This window comes from Hydra vulgaris, chromosome 09, assembly GCF_038396675.1.
Source record: "Hydra vulgaris chromosome 09, alternate assembly HydraT2T_AEP".
Lineage (NCBI taxonomy): Eukaryota > Metazoa > Cnidaria > Hydrozoa > Anthoathecata > Hydridae > Hydra > Hydra vulgaris.
The window spans coordinates 21,615,001-21,640,624 of NC_088928.1; the positions used below are offsets into that span (position 1 = coordinate 21,615,001).

General features: G+C 28.1%; 2 protein-coding genes across 4 annotated transcripts in view; both read left to right on the top strand.

Moving 5' to 3' along the window:
- The window catches only part of LOC100212844 (KICSTOR complex protein kaptin), a 28,774-nt gene extending 26,226 nt beyond the window's left edge, over nt 1-2,548 (top strand). Inside the window, exons 11-12 of the mRNA XM_065805052.1 lie at nt 195-374; nt 2,046-2,548. Of these exons, the coding sequence (XP_065661124.1) occupies nt 195-374; nt 2,046-2,282 (417 nt within the window). The 3' untranslated portion in view covers nt 2,283-2,548. The remainder of the gene's footprint in view (nt 1-194; nt 375-2,045) is intronic.
- A 1,219-nt stretch (nt 2,549-3,767) lies between these two features.
- On the top strand, nt 3,768-24,500 carry LOC100197427 (thiamine transporter 1). 3 transcript variants are annotated; one of them, XM_065805055.1, is made up of 4 exons: nt 3,768-4,981; nt 5,060-5,201; nt 9,915-10,022; nt 24,249-24,446. In XM_065805055.1, the coding sequence occupies exons 1-3, from the start codon at nt 3,873-3,875 to the stop codon at nt 9,975-9,977; spliced, it is 1,314 nt and encodes a 437-aa protein (XP_065661127.1). In that variant the 5' UTR covers nt 3,768-3,872; the 3' UTR covers nt 9,978-10,022; nt 24,249-24,446. The 3 variants fall into 3 exon arrangements, with proteins under 3 accessions (XP_065661127.1, XP_065661128.1, XP_065661126.1); XM_065805056.1 differs by having other exon boundaries at nt 9,942-10,022; XM_065805054.1 differs by lacking the exon at nt 9,915-10,022 and having other exon boundaries at nt 24,249-24,500.
- Nucleotides 24,501-25,624: the final 1,124 nt, after the last annotated feature.

The following is a 25,624-nucleotide window of genomic DNA, read 5'->3' on the forward strand; positions in this document are numbered from 1 at the left end:
ATCACATAACATGCTATGTTATTTTTATGAATCCATATAAATTATAAAAACAGTATATCATAACTGTATATTAAACTGGTAGATTTGGATATATCTCCATATATATCCAAATCCACCAGTCTTCAAATGTGACTAAATAAGGACAGTTATAAAATTAATAAATTTATTTGACTATTTGAATTTATTTGTTCCAGGAGCTTTTGACTTACAAATGGAACTTCTCAGAAAAGTATGCTTGCAAAAAAGTTTCCTTTTATTTGGCATGTCGCAAAGAATTTCCAAAACCAATTATATCAACAGACTGTTTAGACATTATAGGAGATGGCATGCAAGAGCTGGTTGTTGTTTCATTGACCGGCATCCACATTTTGCAAGTTAGTATTTGTTTTTTTGTTTGTTATTTTAACTTTGTCTAATGTCAAGAATAAATTCCAGTTTTAAGTTTATTTTGACTAAAAGAAAAAGTTAAAACCATAGGAATTGTTACTAAGCAACTGTAAGAGATATTATCAAAACTTCTTTGTCAAAATAAGTTTGTCTGTTGCATTTAATCTTGCTGCATGCCCTGCTGTTTTGATTGGATTTTTTTATTTTTTATAAAAATAACCTGTTACATAGCTCTTTCTCTTTTCGGGCTTGCAGTTTAAAGAAAGGCTAGAAATGATGTCTTGATAAAAGTACTCATCTTATGTAAAATGCCTTGAAGATGGCCTTCTAGGCAAAGAAGTATTAGTTTTCTTTTGACCAGCTTTGCAATTTGTCTTTATACTGCAGATTGGTGTAGATGCAAACTTGTTTAAATATCATTATTAGTAACTGTAACTTGGATAACTGTAACTTGTTAACATGCAACTTAGTGGCCATTTATCTAATTAACAAAAGTACAATTAAAAATATTTTAAAAGTTTAAAGTAAAACATGTAATAGTTTTGTCTTCTTAAATTGGTAAGTAAATTTATCAAAAAAATTTTCATTTGTTTATTTTAATAAATTATAATTTTTTTAAAATAAATTTTAACTTAATTTTAAAATACTTCGATTTGATAAAATTTTTAGATTTTTTGTTGTTGCTGTTTTTGATTTTTTAAAGATGTTTTAGAGTTTGGGAGCCCTAAAACTGTAGAATAGTACTCCATTATGTCATAAACAATCTTGAAAATTATTTCTTTAAATATTTACAGTCAATTTTTAAGAGATTCATGTAAATATAACATTAGGAGATCCAATTTCAATAAAAAACCATTATTTATTAATGCTTAAAAAATGACATGAAAAATAATATATTATCTTTATTTCTGAAATGTGATTTGATACTTTTTATTTACTTTTTCAATGCTTTTTCAAAGTTGTACTAAGGTACCTCATGGGTGCGATACTTTAATACAAATTTAAAAATTTAATTTAAATAGTCTCTCTAGTTTAGCCTGTTATATTTTAGGAACTAATGAATTTAATTTTGTAGGTATAAGTTTCAAAACAAAAATATTTTTGTTTCATATAAATGGTACAAAAGGAGATAAAGAATATTTATTCCCTCAAATTACAGTTCAAAACAAAATTAGTTTTTTTTTATTTTGTAAAAATAACGAAATCAACTGAGGGTTTGGGCAGGTGCAATTTAGTTGTGGATTACATTTACAGCAAAAAAATATTATATATTTATTTATATATACTTATTATTCTTTATTTTCTGGATTCATTTGAAAATGTTTCATACCATATCTTACAGAACTTCCTAGAAGATGTGAAACGATGTTTGTACGTACATATTTGATACCAGGTGTTTAAAAAAAAAGCCTTTTTACTAGGCATTCTTTATTTTTAATATTAGATTTTTTTGTTATTAGAAGTTTTATTTTTAGTACATTTATTTTTATTGCCTCACTCTTACTCTTATACTAGACAACATCTCGCTTAGCCATACGCTCAACCTCATTCTTATCTATGCGCCTCACTCTAAGTTTCTGTGTCACTCTTGCTTCCAGCCTATGGAAGCTATGTGAGCTAAGTGAGCATTTTGTTAATGTTGAAGTATTTATTTTTAGCATGAAGTTGAAAGTGCAGCCGAAAAGTTATTAGAAAAAATAATTCGCGCTTACCCAGATAAATATTTACCAATGTTTGGTGAAAATTACGAGCAAAAAGATAAACATTTACCAATGTTTAGTGAAAGTTATGAACAAAAAGATAAACATTTACCAATGTTTAGTGAAAGTTATGAACAAAAAGATAAACATTTACCAATGTTTAGTGAAAGTTATGAACAAAAAGATATCTTTTAATGACTGAGTTTAGTGAAAGTTATGAACAAATAGATATCTTTTAATGACTGAGTAGAAATAAATTTTTTAAAAAGAAAATACTAAAGTTGAATCCAGATAACATGAAGATTTATTTGTAACAAATATTTGTTTTTAACATAAAAATTTATATATAACATGAAAATTTTTGAATTGTTTATGAATGTTATAATTTTTTTACAATGTCACTTTTTGTTTTGTTTTTTTCTTTTTTTTAATTTTAAAATAAAAAAAATCATCTTTACTAATTTTTTTTTTGAAAACAGTAGTTGGTGAGAATCATGATAAAATGAGCTAATAAGATCTTCAGATGATTCTTCACAAACAGTTTATCATAGTAACAACCTAAAAACACAACCTAAAGTATTTTAAGATGTTGAATTAACATAGTTACATGTTGGTTTATATTGTCGACTTGTTAAGCATATGTTAATGAAAAAGTAATTATATTTAAAAGCAAATATCTAAAATAGTGGTCTAAAAATTGTTATTATGGTAAAATATTTGTTGAGAAACTCTTTCTCTTTTTTTTTTTCCAAATGAGTTTTGCAAGCCATTGATGCTTTTTTTGCAAACTTACAAATAATGCTAAAACTGTGTTTTTTTTTTTTTTTTTTAAACTTAAAAAATTTTTTAACTAAATATTTTCACATTATTGGCTTTATTGTCTGAAAGACCCTCCATATGTCTTGAAATGTAACAAATCAAAATAATCAATAGTATTGAAAAATTCCATATAATGAAGGGGAATAATATAAAAATAAACTACTTCAATTTAAATATTTATTTATAAACATTTTTGATCTTAACATTGTTTTAAAAATTATCTTACCTGATTAATTTTTTTAAAACCCTTTTAAAACTCTCTTTTGAGTGCTTGAACCTGCCTATTTGATAATTTTTATGGCAAATTCTCTGAGGACCACAAGTTTTTATAGTTCTCCTTTAGTAACAAATTAATGACAAAAATAATTGTTTATTTTACTAGCACAGCTAGTATTTGAGTATTCATTTTTTCAACATTTTAAAAAAGAAAAAAGAAGAAAAAATCATTTTAATTTTGTTTTATCTTGATAAGCTTATGTTTATGTTGTCATTTTGTAACGTTTATTAATATATTATTATCATACTGTTGCTATAATGCATTAATAATTTCTTGATTTCAAGAAAATCTTGAAGTTTGAAATTTATTAAAAAATTTTAATCAAGAATTTAAAAAAATCTTGTTTATTCAGGATATATTATACTTTAAAAAGGATCAAAATCTTTTTATTCAAATTTTTTTATTTTATTATAGTTATCTTAATATCTTTCAATTTATTTTTATTTAAAAGGCTCACATTTTAATTTCTGAGTAATTATTTTTATTTAAAACACTTACATTTTAATTTCGGAGTAATTATTTTGAACAATATTTATTTATTATTTTGTTGCATGCATGACTAGATTATATATCTTCTATTTTGAATAGGTTACTAAAAAGTCTACATATCATTAATGGCTAATGCAAATACCAAAAATATTTGTATTTTTTACTTTAAAATATCTTTTCATCGTCACTAATATCTAAAAATGTTACCTTTATGGGCTAAAGCAGCTATTTTAACTTGTCTATTTGGGTTTTTCAAAGAGCTAAAACCAATAGCTCCATTTTTGACACCATTTTTAAACAGTACTTACAAGCGTATTGACATCAAGGATATCAATGATCGTATATATCCGATGCGAACATATTCAGATCTCTCTTTTTTAATTGTAGTATTTTTATTCGCAGATTTGCTGAGATATAAGATTTTTATAGTTCTAGAATCCTTGGCTCGACTTACAGCTGCAATACTACTTTGTTTTGAGAATGGAATTTTCATGATGCAAGTTATGCAAGCAGCTGATGGTATTGGTGACGCAAATGAAATAGTTTATTATTCATACATTTACACTGTAGTAGATGACATCTATTTTCAGAAAGTTACTTCGTATACCAGAGCAGCAGTTTTGTTTGGTAGAGGCGCAGGTTGTATTCTAGGACAAACATTGCTTTCAACAAAAGCCACAAACTTCTTAGTTTTAGGCTACATATCCTTAAGTAGTGTTTCGTTTGCAGTAATAATTTCTTTAACTCTTCCAAATCCTTTAAAGAATATTTTTGTAAGAAAGTTACCCAATCACAGTGAGTCATTTGTCAGCTGTCAAGAAACTGAAAAACAAAATGACCCTTCAAATATTGAACCAAATCAACAAGATAATTTCAACAACAAAAAAGATTTTTCTTACGTTTACAATGTTTGTAAGCTAAAAATGTCAACAATGTTTCAAGAGTTTATAAAGTCTTTTCAAAACAAAGAATTATGCATATGGTCAATATGGTGGGCACTTTCAGAGTGTGGGAGCTCTCATGTAGAAAACTATATTATGAATTTATGGGCTGTTATTTCTTCAGATAAAGAAGTTTACAATGGTGCAGTACTTGCGACTGGAACATTACTAGGCGGACTTGTTATAATTTTGTTTCAGTTTTTACAGAATGCTCAACTTAAATATTTAGGTGAAGTATTAATCAGTGGAGTGTCGATATTAATGGCTGCGTTTTTGTTTATAATGGCTAACACAACTGTTATTTGGGTGGCTTATATTTGTCATATACTTTTTCGGACCTTTCATGTACTTATTTTAACTATTTCCAGGTACTGCAAATTACATTTGTTTACTTAATTGCTTTAGTGTTGTACTAATGTTAGAACTAGATTTTAAATTTTATTAAGCTTTCGAGTGGCTGTCAATGTGGAAACAAGTGGATATGGACTGATATTTGCTTTCAATACTCTTGTTGCAAAAGCTCTTGAAAGCCTTTTAACTTTTATTATAGTTGATAAGAAAGGTCTTGATTTGAACCAGAGAACACAGGTATTTATTTCTTTTTTTAATGGAATTTATTTTATAAATGTAGTTAAAAGTTTATTATTGCTTCATTTTTTATTATTATTGGCAAGTGCTTATTGTTGTGAAGTCTGAAGTCTTTTTTTCAACAAGACTCTTAATTAGAAAAGAAAACCATCAAAAGAAGCAAGATTATTTAAAAAATTTTTTTCTTTTGCTTTTGTAAAATATTTAGGATCTTGTTGTAAAATTTATACAGCCTTTACTATTGTGACTATAGTGCCTTTTCTTGAAGGAGTTGTCAACATTTAATTTGACATTTGCAGCAACAGTTTTATTTGGCTTTAATAAAATAGATCCACCAGTTATAAATTAGTATATATTGATAGTTTCATATTTTAGTTTTTCCACAAATTACTTATAAATTATTAGAGCATGTTCCTAGGCAATATACAGTTACGTGCAAAAGTAACCGGACAAGAGCATAACTTGAGCTCCTTGTGTGTATATATATACATATATATATATATATATATATATATATATATATATATATATATATATATATATATGTGTGTGTGTGTATATATATATATATATATATATATATATATATATATATATACATATATATATATATACATATATATATATATATATATATATATATATATATATATATATATATATATATATATATATATATATATATATATATATATATATATATATATATGTATATATATATATATATGTATGTATGTATATATATATATATACACATATATATATATATATATATATATATATATATATATATATATATATGTATGTATGTATATATATATATGTATGTATGTATATATATATATATATATATATATATATATATATATATAGAGAGAGAGAGAGAGAGAGAGAGAGAGAGAGAGAGAGAGAGAGAGAGAGAGAGAGAGAGAGAGCTTGTTGCATTTAAGTGTACGGAAGGAAAAAAATGATTCTTATGCCAACAAATACGTCACTTTTAATTATTTCTGTCCAACATTTGCGTGTTGTCAGAAAGTTAAAAGCTTTATTTTAGTTACAAATTAAATGTTTTTTAAAAAAACCACAAAAACGCAAATTTAATTGACCAGAATGTTTTTAAAACATTCTGGTTGTTTTGGAATGTTTTTAATAATATAAACAATGTTTTTATTTTTATTTTTTTAATAAAATGTTTTTATTTTTGTTTTTTTAATAAAATGTTTTTATTTTTGTTTATTTTTACTGTAAATTATGCTCAAAGTGTTGCTACATCAACTATCTTATAGCCTGACTTGCAACGGAGTGCTGCTACATCGACTGACAAATAGCCTGACTTGCAACGGAGTGCTACTACATCGACTATCTTATAGCCTGACTTGCAACAGAGTGCTGCTACATCGACTGAGGGTTTGGTTGGGGCAGGCAGTCTATCAAGTAATAAAAAAAAATTCCGGTCTTGCATTTTAATTTTTACTTTTTGTCAACAAAATACGGAAAAACTATATATATATATATATATATATATATATATATATATATATATATATATATATATATATATATATATATATATATATATATATATATATATATATATATATATATATATATATATATATATATATATATATATATATATTATATATATTTCAGAATATTCAATAAATCAAATTTACTTGCTGATTTTGTGTGTTTCCATAGATGTTCAGTAGAATTAAGGTCAGGTCTTTGCTTTGTCAATTCCATTAATTGAATTTTTTTGTTTTTGAAAGTCTTTTATAAGAGTTGAAGTGTCTTTTGAGTCATTATCCTGCTGAAATATCCATCCTCGAGCCCTAAAAAATGTTCCACGCAAAATGCAAAAATGTGGTTTTGACACAATCAAACGTCTTTTGAGGTCTGCAAATCTACTTGGAAGACGTCCTACAAAGAAACTTTTTATTTATATAAAGAATCGAAAAGCATGTTTAAGATTTTCTGATGAACATTTGATTTAGGCAAGAAAACAGTGATTGAAAGTACTTTTTAGTGATGAATTTAAGTTTATGTTATTTGGATCTGACAAAGTAGTAATGCAATACTTTAAAATAAAGCATTTTCAATTTGATCTAATTCAAGTTTTTTTTTTCTGTTTTTTTTTTTGTTAAAAATATTATCGTTTTATAATAGCTTTTGCTTGACTTCATGCGCCAGTTTGGTCACCGTTTTGCATATGTCCGCTCTTTAAGTACATATGTTCTCTAAGCTAAACCAAGGAAAAATTTAAAATAAAAAAATCATAAAATGAAACAAGAAAAAGAACTCCTAACTAATGAGTAAAAAGTAAAAGATAACCTTGAATAAGTAAAACTATAAATATAACATATGTCTTTTTTAATTTACAATTGTTTCGCTTATTAGGCTTAAGAAAAGAACAAAGTTTAATCCATCCAATGCAATTTAATCTATTCAAAGTTAATTACTTCGAAATTTAATTATTTTAGAATTTTGAAACTGATCTTTTTAAAGGGTTCCCAAACCGAAACATGTTGTGTTTAAATTAAAGAGAATGATTAAAAAAACTTTTAGGCTAAATTTTTTTTTTAAACATTTTTCTTTGACTAAAACAAATAAGTTTGTTTATCTTGGTATGCATTTATTCAGTTGTTTTTATCAAAAAAATTTAGCCAAAACATTTTTTTTTTATCATTTTCTTTAAGATGAACACAACATGCCTCAGAGGTTTGGGATCCCTTAAATGTCTACTTAGTGAATAAAATATTAAAAAAAAAAGTTTATACTATAAAGGTATGAACCTTTAGGTAACGGTATAAACCAAAGGTACGCACCCAATACTGAGCTGATAGGTGCACCTCAAGTATTGGACTTTACGTCTAGAGTACCACATCCAGAGTGGTATTTGAATAATGTATCTTGTCTAGAGTGGTATGTTATTAAAAAGTTTTGTGGAATGTATCCTGAGATCAGGGTTCAAGCAACATCGGACAATTTTAATGGAACACAGGTTTAGTATTGTGTGCCTTGTAACAAACTTATTGACAAATAAAATTAAACTAAGCTAAAAAATTGTGCGAAATTATAAAAATAAATGTGAAAAATATTTAAAAAAAAGATATTAAAGCGTATCAACCAAAAACAAAAAAACTTATTTACTAATAGTGTTTAGCTCTACTAGTATGCACAATAAAAGCAGTTCTTGTTTGCAAAATGAAATATGATTAAATTTTAAAGATAAGCCTGTTATATGCACAGGAAAATTAAAGACAGAAGCATAAAATCCAAGAGATTTATGTTTAGTCCATTGTGCATCAGCAGTTAATAACTTAATATTAGAGGGCATCCATATAGCACCTATGCAGTTTAGGATCCCCTCCCCATTTGTATGCAAACTTTTTGGACAAAAACTAATTATTATGCTCAAATAATGAAATTAGGATTTGTCCGATAACTTCCGCATCACCCGTTAAATTCCTGATTATTTTAAAATCTGTTCTGAAATTTCCTTAATTGGCCTAATTTATCCTGAATATCCTGAAATTTTAAATCACATTTTTTATGCTTGGGCCAGGCACATTCATTAGGAATGCAGTGAGGTAAGCAACCCTGTCTCCCTGTCAGAAAATTCCCTCACAGCTAAGCAACCATGGCCTGTTTTGCTTAGCTGTGATTAGATAGTTTTTATCAAATGTACTGTGTAAGTTCAAGGGTCAAGTTAAGTGCTTGCAAATTGCGATATCTGGAAATATTTCTGGTTCTTCATTTTCTTAGTTTTATCATTTTCGTTAAAAGGAGTAAACACTGTTTTAATGAACAGTTCAATCTATCAAATTAATAAAATTTATGTAAAACAAGACATTAAATTTACGACTGCAAAAATAACAGTCAAAACTTAACCTGTTACAGTCATTTTTTAACAAAGTTCTGAAAAAAGAAATTATCTCTAACAAAGTAGGCGAAAAATTGACATTGACAGTAAAGTTTCTAACAACTGGCTCAAATTTACATCTATTGATATTGCTTTAGCAGCTCATAGAGTAATAAGAAGTTTAGACACATTTAATAGAAAATGATAGTGGAAACATCTTGTTTCAGCCAATTTCTCATTTCCAGAAGTCAACATGTTCGGCACTTTTGGTGACTACATGTTTGATTCCTTCATTTACTTCATTCAAGGGATAACTTAACATTTGCACAATTAAAGACATTGTCTGTGTTTTCTTCCACTATCATTTTCTATTAAATAATAATTTAATAATATTAGATAATTTTATTTGTGCATTATTAATTCAAGTAGCTTCCTGAAGTTCGCTTTAAAAAGGATGAGTTAAAAAAAAGTTTGAAGGAAACAGATTGTTTACAACCACCTGAAAAAAGAATTAAGCATAATTAAGATGAGCATTTTTTTAAAATTGAATTGACTCCTCTAAAACAAAATATTTATAACATATTTTTTATTTGACTTTTTGAGAAGTTCTTCCACAAAATTTCCATCTAGACATTTGATTTGTAGTATCACAACCAATTAATATAAATTAAGATCTCTAACTCTTTCCATCAACCAGTAGAATAATCCAATAGCACATTGCTTAGCTGGTTTACATATTTCAGGTTTAGGCTCTAGTGTATAATTAGTAAGACAGTGACCTCTAAGCTTCTCTGTTGCAGTTATATGGTTTTCTTAAATAATTTGATTTTTTTTTTTACTTCAACAAGTTTCCCTCCCTTCATAATATCTTTCAGAAGGCCATTAATGATAGCAGCAGTAGCAGTCGATGACACACCAAATTTGATAGAGGCAATCGCAGCATTACTAATATCAAGGTAATTTTGTTTTAAATATTTTTTTAATTTTCAAATGTCTTCTTCGCAATCGCTGACTTTATCGCTATCACTAAACATATTAACTTTGGAAATATTTTTTGTTTCTGTTACAACATTCATATTTTTGGCATCTAATAGTAGATGGATAAAATGTTCTCAATGACTCTAGCTTAGCTTTTAAAGATTCTTCTTGTTATCAATAGAGCCTTGCTTGTTCATGTTTTTAAACCTAAGCTTGGCAGTTTCTTTAACATCCAAACTCTTTTACAGATGAAACACTACCTATTTTTTCTTGCTGGGTTTTAATCCAAACAAGCTCTTTTTGTGAAAATCTTAAATTCAAGTTACTTTAGCAAAGGCAATGAGCACGGTCATTATCAGATTTTTTGTACATATCATTCCCATTGCAGTAAACAATTCTGCATTTGCAAAAAGCGATGTCTTAAGGTTTATCAAGTTTAGATTCCCAGTGCTCTTAATTGACCTTTTGGGCTTTGTGTCAAGCTATATAAGAATGATCTTAGAGAATGCAGACCAACCTCTACTGAGTCATAGTTCTATGGCTTTAGTACCACAAACTAATGGCTCTTTAAACTGTATGTTGAAAATAAATCACCGTTCTGCAATTTTATGGGCAACAGAAATTTCTTTCATTAATCAATTACACCCTAATATATAAATATATATATATATATATATATATATATATAAATATATATATATATATAAATATAGATATAAATATAAATATATATATATATATATATATATATATATATATATATATATATATATATATATATATATATATATATATATATATATATATATATATATATATATATATATATATATATATATATATATATATATATATATATATATATATATATATATATATATATATATATATAGAGGGTGTAATTTATTATGTGTCCCAAAAAACAACATTTTTGAAAATAATCTGCTCCCACCCCCTAAATTGTTTCATCTAATACATAAACACAAGGTTTAAAATTTTTTTGAATAAAAAATATTTTAAGGGGTCCCTCGAGATCCTTGAATATTTAATGGGTCCCTAATATTTATAAAAAAAAGTTTTTCAAAAATATGTGAACCTGGTACTCAATGAAGCGAAACTTATTTATCAAAATTACCATAAAAAAAAGTTAATAAAAAATGCATTTTTTTCATTTTTTGTTAAAGAACGTAAATTTTTATGTAATAAAACCAAAAATATTTTTTTTTTGAAATGAATACTATTTTTGAAATTTTTATATAATTTCGCTTCATTTGAGTACCAGGTTCACATATTTTTGAAAAACTTTTTTTTTTAAATATTAAGGACCCATTAAATATTCGAGGGTCTTGAGGGACCCCTTAAAATATTTTTCATTCAAAAAAAATTTTAAACCTAGTGTTTTTGTGTTAGATAGAACACATTTAGGGGGTGGGAGCAGATTATTTTTAAAAATACTGTTTTTGGGGACACCTTAAAAGGCTTGGGGGAAGTATTCTCATATAAAAAGGGTAGTTAAAGCGGAATGTGTCTACTTTTTGCTGTTTTATTGTGTTAAATAGTGTTGAAAATTGTAAAAAGAAAAATAATTATTTTGCCACGAATTATAATTAAATAATACAGTTAAATTTTTTTATGAATGAAGATTATTCTTTAGTTGATTATTAATAATTTAATATAATATAAAAGTTCGTTAAATTAAATTTGTTTGATTATCATCATTTTTAAATCATTTTTTCCATCGTAGAAAGTGAGTCAATTAACCTTTTCTCGGACAAATTTAATGACTTTTTTCCCGTCCTTTTTCTAGCAAATCTAGCTTTATCAACAGTAAGCAGTCTGTTCTTAATTTCTTCTTCTTTATTATATTTGTGAACAAACTGTTGCATCATTCCTATTGCTCTTTTAGCAGGATCGTTTACAACAACTAGAGATTTAACAAAATCTTTGAAGATTCTAAAACTTGATTGGGATGGTAAACCAGTCTCTAATCCTTTGTTTATTCAACCCAATTCTATCAAACATCAAATACGAAAATTGATTAACTAGTAATGATAAACTTGGGGGACCATTGTAAAATATCTTTTCAATCCTAATCTTGTTTTCCACTTCAATGAGCGATCTGTTATCAATTTTAAAATAATCAGAATTAGGCATGCCATATCGAAGCATCGCAGAGGCAATCTTACTTTTTTCTTCGTTAGAAATGTCTTTATCCAACAAAGTAAGAGGTACACTTGTAGAATCTAGATACCAGGAATGTTTGTAAAATGATTTTGATACTGTTTCAACTGCGTCTGGTTGGGCACAAACCTCTTTTTATAGATACATTTTATGTATTGATAAAATATCTAGATATGTTGCTTCGGTAGCCTTATCAGATTGTAAATACCATTTTGCATAAAAACATGCTATGAATTCTGCTATGATATTTATTTCTTCTAAAAGTAGTCTATCTTTGTGAACAAATTTAATTTGATTAGAAAGAAGTAGCAATTTTAGATGATATATGGCTTTTCCGAGGAGCCTTGCATAGTGGACAGCTCCTGGTTTCATAATTTTTACACCTTCAGAAGAAAAATAAGCGACAACTAGCTCAGTTCTTTTCTCTCTTGAAACTTTTTCACTTTTAATATATTCTTTGCTTTTCTATCGACTCATCACTTATCGAAAATATCGAAACTTTTTCACTTTTAATATATTCTTTGCTTTTCTATCGACTCATCACTTATCGAAAATATCGAAACTTTTTCACTTTTAATATATTCTTTGCTTTTCTATCGACTCATCACTTATCGAAAATATCGAAACTTTTTCACTTTTAATATATTCTTTGCTTTTCTATCGACTCATCACTTATCGAAAATATCGAAACTTTTTCACTTTTAATATATTCTTTGCAAAAATTTAGTGACTTGACTGCAGCACATTGGATAACAGTTTCTTTTAAAGTTCCAGGTTTAAAGTCTAAACATTCAACATTTTTGTATCATTTTCATCTAAAATTAGTTCCTGATCTAAGTTTGCTTTAACTTACGAAGTATTGTGTTTTCTTTTGAACTTTTTTTTTCAAATACTCTCTCTAGACATTTTACTATATTTTTTATCCTCGGTTCCAAGAATAAACTTTCTATGGCTTTCTGATCGTCTAAAAACTTCAAATCTTCGGCTGTCTTTGGTGTACCAGTTCAGAACACTTTATTCATCTTTTGTATAAAATCATATAAATCTGTTGATCCTCTCCTAAAAGTTGATCCTCTCTTTTCATGCTTTTTTAAAATTGTAATGTTCTTTTTCTAAATTACTTAGATGCTTTCTAAGGGTTTAGTCAGAAACTGTTGAAAATATAGCTTTATTCCAAGGAGCTTTATTCAAAGATAATATGCACATGCATTTACTATTTTTGCACTGACTCTTTAATCTTATTAGGCATGCAATGTAGTATTGATGACTTTTTCCTATTTGTTTTCGGTGTAGATTTTATGTAGTAAAAGTATTTTAGTATTTCCATTCCAGTTGGAAGTTGAATACCTAATATTATAAAAAAGTATTTATTGATGTGTATAATGTTAATACTTCAACACTTGATTGCTTATTATTAAGTTAATTTTTACTAATTTTATAATTATTAATATTAATTAAATAAAATTTTACTAAAGATAATATTATAAGCAATAACGTTATCATTCTTTATATCACGTGTATGCATTAAATTATGCATAAAAAGTATAATATGAGTGCATAATAAAGAGTATATAATCATCAATCGAAATAATATCACCTGGTATAGCTGGATTAGGTTCTTCAATAAGAAAAAAGCTTTTTTTCTTGACCTTAGCTCTCTTACTTTATCTATGTTTTTATTTTCTTTAATGTTCATCATAAAACCTAAAAAACAGACATAAAACCTGCATGAATGCATAAAAAAATAGTACTGTCAAAAATAAATACAACTGTAGGGGAAGTTCGGGTAACTAGGGCCTCCTTGTACCTAGGGCCACCCCACTTTTATCTATATATAGGGGATTAGTTTTAAAAAAAATTATTTTTTAATCCTATTTTGATACTCAGAGAGCACTGCCACGGCAAGTTATAATTATAAAACGCTTTTTGATGGTCTAAAGTAAAGTTTTGCTGCTTTTATCTTATATTATTTTACAATCCGAGAGGAAATGCTTTTCTATAGGTTCTTAATTACTAAATGCGATATAGTTACTTAAGTACTAAATTCGATGTTCATTAAGTTTACTCTGCGGATTACAATGCGATTTGTTAATAAATGACGTTTTGCATGAGGCTATCAAGTCTTGTACCTAGGGCCATATGTTTGTTTCTCTGATAAAGAATTTGTTTGATCACGAGGTAGATTGCTAAATTCCGATTAGCGAAGAGCTTTTTTTTTCGCGGCTGTTTTGGGAACACCATTTAACGCGTACAGTTTTGTTAATTTTGCTCAGAATTATTAGTGAATTTTGTTATTGATATACGTGTTTCAATCAAATTGTGTACTTAATGTTTGTATAATTATCTACTTTTTTTTAGATACTTTACAGTAATGTATATCACTAAAGTTTGCTACACATCTTTTGTTATCTTAAAATGTTTTTGCTTTTGATATTTTTATATTAAATCTCTGTGATTTTTATTATATTTTAGTAGTTGTAGTAGTAGTAGTAGTAGTAGTAGTAGTAGTAGTAGTAGTAGTAGTAGTAGTAGTAGTAGTAGTAGTAGTAGTAGTAGTAGTAGTAGTAGTAGTAGTAGTAGTAATTGTTGTAATTGTTATTGTGTTATTGTTGTAGTAGTTGTTGTAGTAGTAGTGAAGAAGTATTTTTTTGTTATTATTTTAATATTGCATATTTACTTTTTAAATTCATAGGCATTCAGGTAATTTGATCAAAATAAATTTTGTTTATTTTGATAACTTGGTATTTATTGAATTTATCTTTACACATTTTAAAAATGTGTTATTTGTTTATATTTCAGTTTAAAAATATTTGAGATTTTTTTAACTATTTTTTTAGATGCCAAGGAATAATAATGGAAAAAAGCGTTCAAAACCTAATGTAGATAGTGTAATTATTGCTGCAGAAGCAGTAATGAAGGATGGATTTCCGGTTAGGACTGCAGCACAAAGTTTAAGTATCAGCAGAGCAACACTCTAAAGACATATAAACTTTTGTCAGAAGAATAGTTCTAAAAATACTGAACCAAAATATCAATATTTTTACCGATGTGCTGTTTGGAATGTATTCTCTAAAGATGAAGAAAAAGCCTTAGTTGAGTACCTTGTCATTGCAAGCAATATGCATTATGGACTGTCAAAGCCACAGCTTAAAAAGCTTGCTTTTGAATATGCAAAAGCCAATGCTAAAAAATATCCAACCTCCTGGGATAAAAATAGTAAAGCCGGTGAGCAATGATATTCTGATTTTATGAAAAGATTTTTTCTTTTACTAAGGAAGCCGCAAGCCACAAGTTTAGCAAGAGCTTCTAGTTTCAACAAAGCAAATGTTTCATTTTTTTTTTCAAAATATCTTGAAGTCTTCTCAAATTATATGTTCTTGCCTGAATGCATCTTTAATGTGGATGAAACAGGTATTACAAATGTGCACACACCTGTTAAGGTTGTAGCCTGTGCACACACATTTGCAAATGTGCACACACCTGAAAGGCAAAAAACAGATTAGGAACTTAACTTCTGGTTAACGAGAAATTATTTATAACTATTATTAGCTGTGTGAAATTATCGGAAAATACCTCCTATGATGACTTTTCCAAGAGTGAACTTCAAAAATCATATCCTGAAAGGAGCACCTCCAGGAACTAAGAGAACAGCACATATAAGTGGATGGTCAAATGCTGAAAAATGTTTAGAGTTTTTGAAATATTTTATTTACCATATCAAATGTTCTGTAGATCAGCCAGTATTATTACTATTGGATAACCATGAAAGTCATGCCAGTATTGAAGCGATTACTTTTGCTAAAGAAGATGGTATAATAATGCTTGCTTTTCCCCCACATACCAGACATAATCTTTAGCCATTAGACAAAGGTATTTTTGGACCTTTAAAGAAATACTACAGCGCAGCTTGTTGTGATTGGATGCTGTCAAATCCAGGAAAGCCAATCATCATATATGATGTTGCAGAAAACATTGGCAAATGTTATCTTTTGGCTTTTACTCCTTTAAACATTCTAGCAGGTTTTAGCAGGTGTCTGGTGTATGGCCAGTTTATCAAAACATATTTACTGATAATTAATATTTGAGCTCTAGTGTAACCGACAGACAAGATCCAGCATTAAATTGTCCAAATAATTCAATTTCTGACAAAAAAAATGAGTTAGTCAAAGATTCATCAATAAATTCACAAAACAATTATATTCCTGTACAAGGCAATGATTCATCTGCAATGGAAATAGACTTTTCTCTATCAAAATATGTTACATGTATAACGTCAGAACAGGTCTGTCCTTTTCCGAAAACAAAACCTCGTTTATCTAAAAGAGGTGGTAGAAAACCACGCAAATGTCGAATTCTCACTGACTCTCTAGAAAGAAACGCTATTGCACTTCAACGTGCAACAAAAATTGTAAACAAAAGAAAACTTGTTTAAAAATCTTTGATTTGAATGAAACCAGCAACATTAAACATTTTTAAATGTTGAAAATTTTAGGATTCTTTATAACAATAGATAAATTTTTTGAAAACAATGCTAGATTAAATAAATTTTTAATAAAATTTAAGTGACTATGTTTGTAGTCTATTGATTTATATATGTAGTCTTTTGATTTCGGAGTTAAACCTAATTTATAGAGAGCGGCCCTAGGTGCAATAGCTGGTGGTCCTAGGTACAATTAAAAAAAAGCTTATTGTACCTAGGGCTACTAATTTTTAAACCCTTCTATATGACGGACTTTTATATTTTAAGTCATTATACCTATATTAATACAAACTAATTTGTATAAAGATGTGATCATATCAGTTTCACCATTTTTAGACAAGCCCGGAGCCTTGATTTGGGTCATTGAAAAAATCTGGCCCTAGGCACACGAACTTCCCCTACTTTCAAAAATAAAGTTAAAAAGAAAACAATGAGTTCAAACATACCTGTAAATTCAACAAAACTGCAAATTCATAAGTTTCTCTATTTTTATAAAATTCTCTCTATATATGCAACAAAACTTCGATATATGGTAATCAGTATTTTATGTTATTTATTATAATCTAAACGAGTAAAATTGTTATGGCCATGCAAATATAATAAAATAATAAAGAAAAACAAAATAGTCGATAAAAACAAAATAAAAGTGCAAAAGCAAAGTATTTCATCAATCAATATAATTCACGGCGAAATAAATTTTTGTTGTTGTAATTTTTAACACTATTTAACACAATAAAACAGCAAAAGTATATTTTGCCTTAACTACCCTTTTTATTTGAAAATATACATCAATACCTGTCTCATAAAAAAAAAATCAGTTCAAAATATTGATATTTTTACCTCTTTCGAGCCCTTCGAATATAGTCATTTTTGGACCATTTAATTAAAATTTGGACCTTTTAATTAAAAGGGATCTGGGGAGGCACAATAGTGGTCCAACCAGGCTACTTTTTTCGAAAGTTGGCTTTAACACCAATGTAGTTTAGTCAAAATAAGTCTGAAAATGGGCTAACCTGGACAAAATTTGAATATAAATGAATTTGGTATCATTCGAAGCGTAATTTTATCTACTTTAATATATCCAAAATCCACCAAAATTCATTTTGGGCAAAAAAAGTTATAAACTTTATTGCTGACCTTACTTTGTAGATTTTTGTAAAAAAAAATCGACTAAACCCGTACGACTTGCTGTCAATAAGTTTTGATAATTCAGCGAAAAATGATGCAATTCGTATAATATTTTGTAAAAATATAGTTTAAAGTTTACAAATTATAAATATGTAAAAATTAATAACAGAAAATGCCGACATCAGCATTTTTTACTTTAATACCAGCATAGCATGCTCATAATGCGCCAATTTTTCTTTTCAAATAATAGATTTTGTGTACTTGGTAAACTGTTAAAGCCGTATGTTGATGTTGATAAATACTTTTAAATTTTATGTTTTAATTTTAGATAAATTATTAAATATATCTTAATTTAAAATATACAATGTTGAACACATTAAAAGAAACTTGTTTGCTTTGCAAAGATATGGGTGACCTTGCTAATCAAACGATTAATGTTGGAAGGAAAGGTATTAATACCTTAATTCATTATTCACAATTACGCAACGATAAAAACCTTGAAGAAGAACTTAAGGAAAGGGACACGGTTGCTGTCCATATGGCATGCAGGCGTGATTTTACAAATCCGAAAAAAAAAATATTAAAATGTCAAATGGAAAGCCCTAACATTAAAAAATTGCGTTTAGTAAGATATTTTCGTATTTACTCAATCTTGTGCTTGTGTGTTGTGATCCATACAATTAACTATATTTATATATGTAGGAGTTACTTTGTTCAATTATGTTCTTTTAGCTGTTTTTTATAAATTCATTGTACGGTCTCTTAATAACGACATCCCACTTTCTTAAAAAAAGCAAAACACTAGCTTAAGATTTTTTTTTTTTTGTAAACAAATTTATTTATAACTTAGACAGACATATTCAACTGGAAGTAATGCTGCTTCATTTGTGGCAACCTAGCATTACCCAATTCTAAACATCGTGATCGCATAGCCGTAATACAGGTGCGTACAATAAAATTCAAACAAAGCATGCTTAAGGTTTGTGAAGACAGAAAAGATATATGGGCAGTTGAAGTAAAATCTCGTTTGAAATGCTGTTGTAATCTGGTTGCAAGTGATGCGATATACCACTTTGAATGTTAAAGCTGTTTTCAACCAACAGGGTTTCAACCAACAGGTTTTAATTCCAATATATTTGAATTGATTTATTTTCTCATGTTATAGCAATATATCAAAAATGTTGTTAAATGCAATTAACAAGTAAAAATTGCAAATGTTAAAGTGATTTGTAGTTTTTCCATAATAAAGTAACATATTAACCGATTCTGACCGAGTTTTGAATTTTTATATTCGTTATGTGTATTTTTATGTTTCATATGCTAATCTAGAAAGTCCTAATATATTTACAGGTCAAATTTGATTGAAACAGAAAAGCCTGGTCGCAAAGAAAATTCAATAATGGCGGAGCACTTTGAAAGACTTTGTGGTTGGTTTGAGTGTCAAATGGCTCCTGTGACAACTACTGAATTGAATTAAAATGAAAGAGCTGGCAAATTCCAAAGATATTTATTCAATAAAGCACTTAAAGAGAAAATTAGAAGAAAAATACAAAGACGACATAATTATTAACCAAACTGAAGGTAAATCTAATTTAGTATGCTTTAAAGATGTGACTACATTTATTATTAAAAAATCTAAGGCAGAGAACAAAGATGGAAACGAAGGTGAAGTTATCATTTGAGCCGCGGCTAAGTTGGTAAAGGCAGAAATTTTAAATCTAAAGCACAGAGAATTACCCATCTAAATACGATATTGAGCATCATGAAGAAAGTTTAAGCCCATTGCTTCGCCTCTTTATGAAACAAATTACATCTGACGAACTAAAACAATCTTCCATTGGTCAAACTATAACAAAGGCTATTCGATCGCGATTTTACGTCCCACCTTTGCTTTTTGGTTTAGGAATAGAACTAGATCACAAGTTTGCATCAAAGTGGTTGACAAATGAGCTATTTAAACTAGGCTTTTGCATAAGTTCATCAGAAATAACGCGCTTTATTGTTAGGGCTAACAACGATAACATTGTTGACGGAGTGCTGAATGGATTATTTACTCAGTAGGTAGCAGACAATGCGGATCATAATATCTGCACATTAGATGGTAAAGACACTTTTCATGGAATGGGAATCATCGCTGCTGGAATGATGAACTCTAAAGTTTTGGATAATCTTCATCGAATTAAAAGAATAAGATATGGTTTGAAGGCAGCAGAAATAAATTCTAAAAAAAATGTTCCAATTTTGTGGTATGATGTTTCTGACACAGCAGCATTGACAAAGATATTGTTCAAGCCCATTGTTGAACTTCAGTCACCACAGACCTTTTCACTGTCTCTCGGTATTGATCTTTGCTGGCAAAGTTCGTTCACTTCAACGGCTGGTGAGAACCGGGCACAGTGGTGTTGATTTATGCAACTTCATCACAATGGTAAATGTCATCCTGGAAAAAGTGAGATATTCATGGCGCCTATCATTAACTTAAACCCATCTGATAAAAACTGCATTTATTCTACACTAGTTTTTATACAAAACCAAGCAAAATTAATCAATTTACATACTCCAAGTGTAACTTTTGATTAGCTTACGAAATTGCAAAGTCTAAGCAATTGGATATAGTTATTCGATTGAGAGGATTCCACATCTTAATGAGCTTCGTTAGAAGTATTGGTATGGTCATGGAGGGATCAGAACTGAATAGGTTACTCGAACTTATTTATGCAAGCAACTCTGTCACGCATATAATGACTGGTAAAGCAATAGCTCGAGCACAAAGAGCTCACTTCTTAGTTGAATCTGTCTTAATGAGTCTACTTTTTAAACAAAGTCTCAAAGACGAGGCTGATAGTTCTCTAGAAAATATGTATCAGGATCTGGTCCAAGGAAACATGGATTTGGAAGAGATAAACAATTGCAGTGTTATAAGATTCACAAATCTTATTGAAAATTTAAAAATTAGTTTCCCGTTCATCCAGAACAGAAAAACTATGGTTGCAATATCTTGAATATATTAGCATTATCAAAATGTTCATCAGAGCAGAGAGAACAGGGAACGAACATCTGGAAGCCATCAGGCTTATGCTTAATTTATTTGCCGCAACAGGGCATATAAACTATGCCAAAAGTGCTTGGTTATATCTGCAATCCATGTACTCACTTAATTCAGAATATCCTTGGCTTTATGAGCAGTGCTGTATTACAGATTACCATTGTATTAGACGCACAGATCGATACTGGGCTGGTCTTTGGCCTGATTTAGTAATTGAACAGTGCATGATGAGATCAATAAAAAGCAGTGGAGGTTTAACCAGAGGAAGGGGTATGTCAGAGTCTACAAGGAATCTTTGGGTCAGTACCTTACATAAATGCGGAGCAATCCACGATTCCAAGTCAACATTGACAAAGCATCGTTTTGAGAGTAGTCAGCAACATTGTGAATCTGGTGAGTCTCGGCGAAAAAGAGATACTAAAGATTTCAAAGCATTAAAGGAGCAGCTCGACCTGTTTAACCCTTTCGAATTTCAAGACTCAGGACTTCAATGTATTTTTACTGGCCTATGTGCTGATAAGGATGATGAAATCAATTGTGATCAAGCAGAAAATGTGGGTTTAGAGATTCAAAACAGTCTTAATAATATTGCAGTCAAGCGTTCAAAGCAGGTCAAAACACTTGCCAAGTTGATGCCATCTGTTAAAGTTAATGGCGATACAGTCCACGTAGATCCTAATGTTTTGTTCCAAAGACTAATCATGCTAATTGAGAGGGTTGAAGATTTGACTGACTGCTTCGAATATGAATTAACACTGGAGCCCACATCTCTTTTCAAAGATGGATTAATGAGGAAACCAAACAAAGCAGAGCTTGATAGTGAACTTATTAAGGATTCCACAATTTTAACAGAGAATAATGACACAACCTATATTCTTGACGGCGGAGCTTTGCTGCATCGAGTTTTTTGGAGTCTCCCAGCTACATATTCAGACATTATTGAACAATATTGTACATATATTACAAAAAAGTATGGTAATCATACTTTAATTATTTTTGATGGTTACAAATCATCCATCAAAGATTAAGAACATCAAAGGCGAGGGAGAAAGTTTGTCAACATTGTATTCCAACCAAAAAACCAAGTGAACTGAAAACAATCTGAATTTCTGTCAAACAGCAATAACAAAACTGCTTTGATCAAAGCATTGGGAATGAAGCTAAGAGAAAAAGGTCATATAGAAGTGGAATGCGAAGGAGACGATGACAGAACCATTGCTACAAAAGGAATTGAGCTTGTACAAAATGGAAAATGTGTGCCTATTATAGCTGATGATACAGACATTCTTGTGATGTTGGTTCACATGTGGGATCAAACCATGTGTGTGATTTTTTTCCGCCGCAAAACTAAAAAAAGTATGAAAAAAAAAATACGGAAACAATCAGCATAAAGAATGTTACATTATGTTTATCATACCACGTGATAAAATGTTTGTTGTTTATCCATGCATGGAGTGGATGTGATACTACCTCTGCGCTTTTTGGTCAAGGATTTATTACTATACGTCCATATTGTTTTGCAGAGGTTTAATTTAGCTCAACTATTACTATAGGTGAAAAAAATAAACAAGTCTCGCTAGCACAACTTAGGAAACAAAAATGTATGAGAATAGTGGCAACTTCCGAAAAAGGAATTTAGTCTGAACGACTACCATCAACCGAAAGCGCGATCAAGTACCATTCGTTTCGAGTGTATTTACAAATTCAGCAATGGTTGGGAATCAATATGGATGAAACAAAGTGGGGATGGAGAAGGGAAAATGACGTTTTGGTACCTATAAACAAGACAAGACAAGGTACGTTTACTGGAGCGCAAAATAAACCACAAATGCCGATTTCACTTTCAAAACGGATTTCTTGAAAATAATCATTTTTCAATAAACAGTCTAATTAACTTTTCAACTTAAGTAATTTTTTATTCAGGATCCTGCACCAATTCACATTCTTAATATTATAAGATGTAACTGCGGCACTAATACTAAAAAACCATGTGGAAAACAATGCCAATGTCGTTGTCATGGAATACATTGCATGACAGCCTGCGGACCGTGCCAAGGTTTGGAGTGCACAAATGCACCAAAAAATAACGTCAATATAGATGACAGTGAAAATGAATACGAAAGTAGTGAAGATGGAGATGGAAACATTTTTGAAAAAGTGTTTGACTTTTGATTTTATATCTAATTATATTAATCGAGTGTGAAAAACACCAATATTTAAACCTAAAAAATTATTCAAAAGTAGTTAAAATTATATTTATTTGAAAGAAAATATTTCAAAAATGCTTGTTTTTTAAGATAGTTATACTAATAAGTTTTTTTATTTCAGTCTCAATTTCATGTATTTATTTAGAAAATTTATTTAGAAAGTATTAGCCTAAATAAAAAATATTTAGCCTAAATAAAAACATGATTTCTGAAGCACATTTCATTTTTTTAAATTTTTACACATTAGGCTATATCTGCGCAAAATTTCATAAAGACTGAGCTACTTTATAATAAGTTATTACAACTTACTGACAGTAGACACAACGTTTTTTTTTGTATTTTCAATAAATTTGAAAAAAAGTGAGGTGAGCTAAAATAATCACAACTTTTTTTGCCCAAAATGAATTTTGGTGGATTTTGGATATGTTAAAGTAGATAAAGTTACGTTTTGAATGATACCAAATTCATCTTTATCCAAATTTTGTCCAGGTCGGACCCTTATTTGACTAGACTAATGTCCCACATTTCAGGAGGTTGTTAATTGAAATTCATAAATTTCCTTGAAAGCAAGTAGCCATATATATATATATATATATATATATATATATATATATATATATATATATATATATATATATATATATATATATATATATATATATATATATATATATATATATATATATATATATATATATATATGTGTGTGTGTATGTATGTATGTGTGTGTGTATGTGTGTATGTATGTCTATTTATATGTAGAGCTCACTTGAAAAACAGGCGGTGTCTCAGTTAAAAAGTATTGAGAAAGTATTTGTTGATCATTAATAAATGTCTTTATTTAAAGCAAAGAAAAAAAAATTTTTGTATAAAAAATTACAAAATGTTTTGTTTTGAATAAATTTTAAATAAAATAATTATAATATAAATTTTTTTAAATTGCTTAGTTTCATTTGCTTTAAATAAAGACTTTTATTAATGATCAATACTTTTTAAATGTGACAACGCCGGTTTTTCCACTGAGGTCTTCATATGTATATGTATATCTATACATCTATATATATATTATTTGATACATACACATTTTTTTTTTATAGCTTGTTCACTATTAAATAATTTTAAGATTAGTTACTATATAATAATTTAAAGTATTATTTTTTAGTATATCATCTACGCTTCTTATTTTGGAATAATTGGTATCGCTTTTCTTAGCAGACCGTGTATAAGGTTCTTTCGGCGTATTGGTTTACGTATATCTGAAAATGAAACCAGGACACTTTTGTATGAGTGAAGTTATAAATCTTATTTATAAAGTATTTCTTAATTATAATATTCACTTGAAAACTTTTGTTTAAGCAAACCTGAAATGGTTTTTGATTCGAATTTAAAACACAAGAATGAAATCTATCTATAACTCTACATTTTGCTATACTAATGGGAAATATAAAATATATAAATACTAATATGAAATATTAAATATATAAATAGTTAATCAAATACTAAAGTAGTTTTAAACTATTTAATTTATTTACAATATGAAATCATCATCCTGTCACCGTAATAAAAAAAAAGTCCACCCGTAGGTCCCAAAACGCGAATCAATAAATATATATATTCGTAAAGATTATTTTACTTGAAATAATAAATATTTAAATGTAAATATAACAATAAATAAATATTTGTAAAGATTTATTTACTTAAAAATTTTTTTATATTATAGGCAACTTATAATAATAATAGTGTTTGTAATTGCAATGAGCATGTTTTTAATAAATAACTAACACCCCATTCACACCGACATTATAACAATTTTTAACATTTGTATTTTAAACGTGTTTTAAATTTTTTCATTTACATCAAATTTAGAACTGGCTTTAATTCCACGCAAAAGCGTAAAAGGTATTTAAATAAAACAACAACCTTGCTGCATTATTTAAGTGCAGATTTAGTGTGATCGGGGTATAGCACTATTATTGTTATTATTATTATTAATGTTATTTTTCTATCTGCATTCCGAAAAAACAAGTTATAGGCTATTGAGTTTTTATAAATAAAAAAAATTTCATTAACTTAAATAATGAAAACAGAATATTGAAGTACTTACATTTGATCATTTATTATATATTTATTATAATAATTTTGTTAATGCAATATATAAGTTTTCTACTGCTGTATTTTCTTATGCTGTATTTAAGTTTTCTACTGCTGTATTTTTATATTGCTTATGTACCGCATGATTAGTTTAAACCTGTAAATATTTATCAGTCTTTTATTGTATGTTTTATTTTTTATGGTTTTATAGACACGGTATAAAGAATTTTTTTAAGTACTTCAAAAGTTTTCAAAGTTACACATTATGGCGTGTTATACTCAGGGCAAATTATATAGATAATAATTATTATATTGACAATAATATTAGATTTGTCATTGGCAAAAAGAAAGATAAGTTAGATTTAACAAATTTAATTCAGAACTATCAAAAAATTTATATTTAAATTGGTTTTAGCTGCTACCAGAAAATTTGCCGTCTTTTATTTT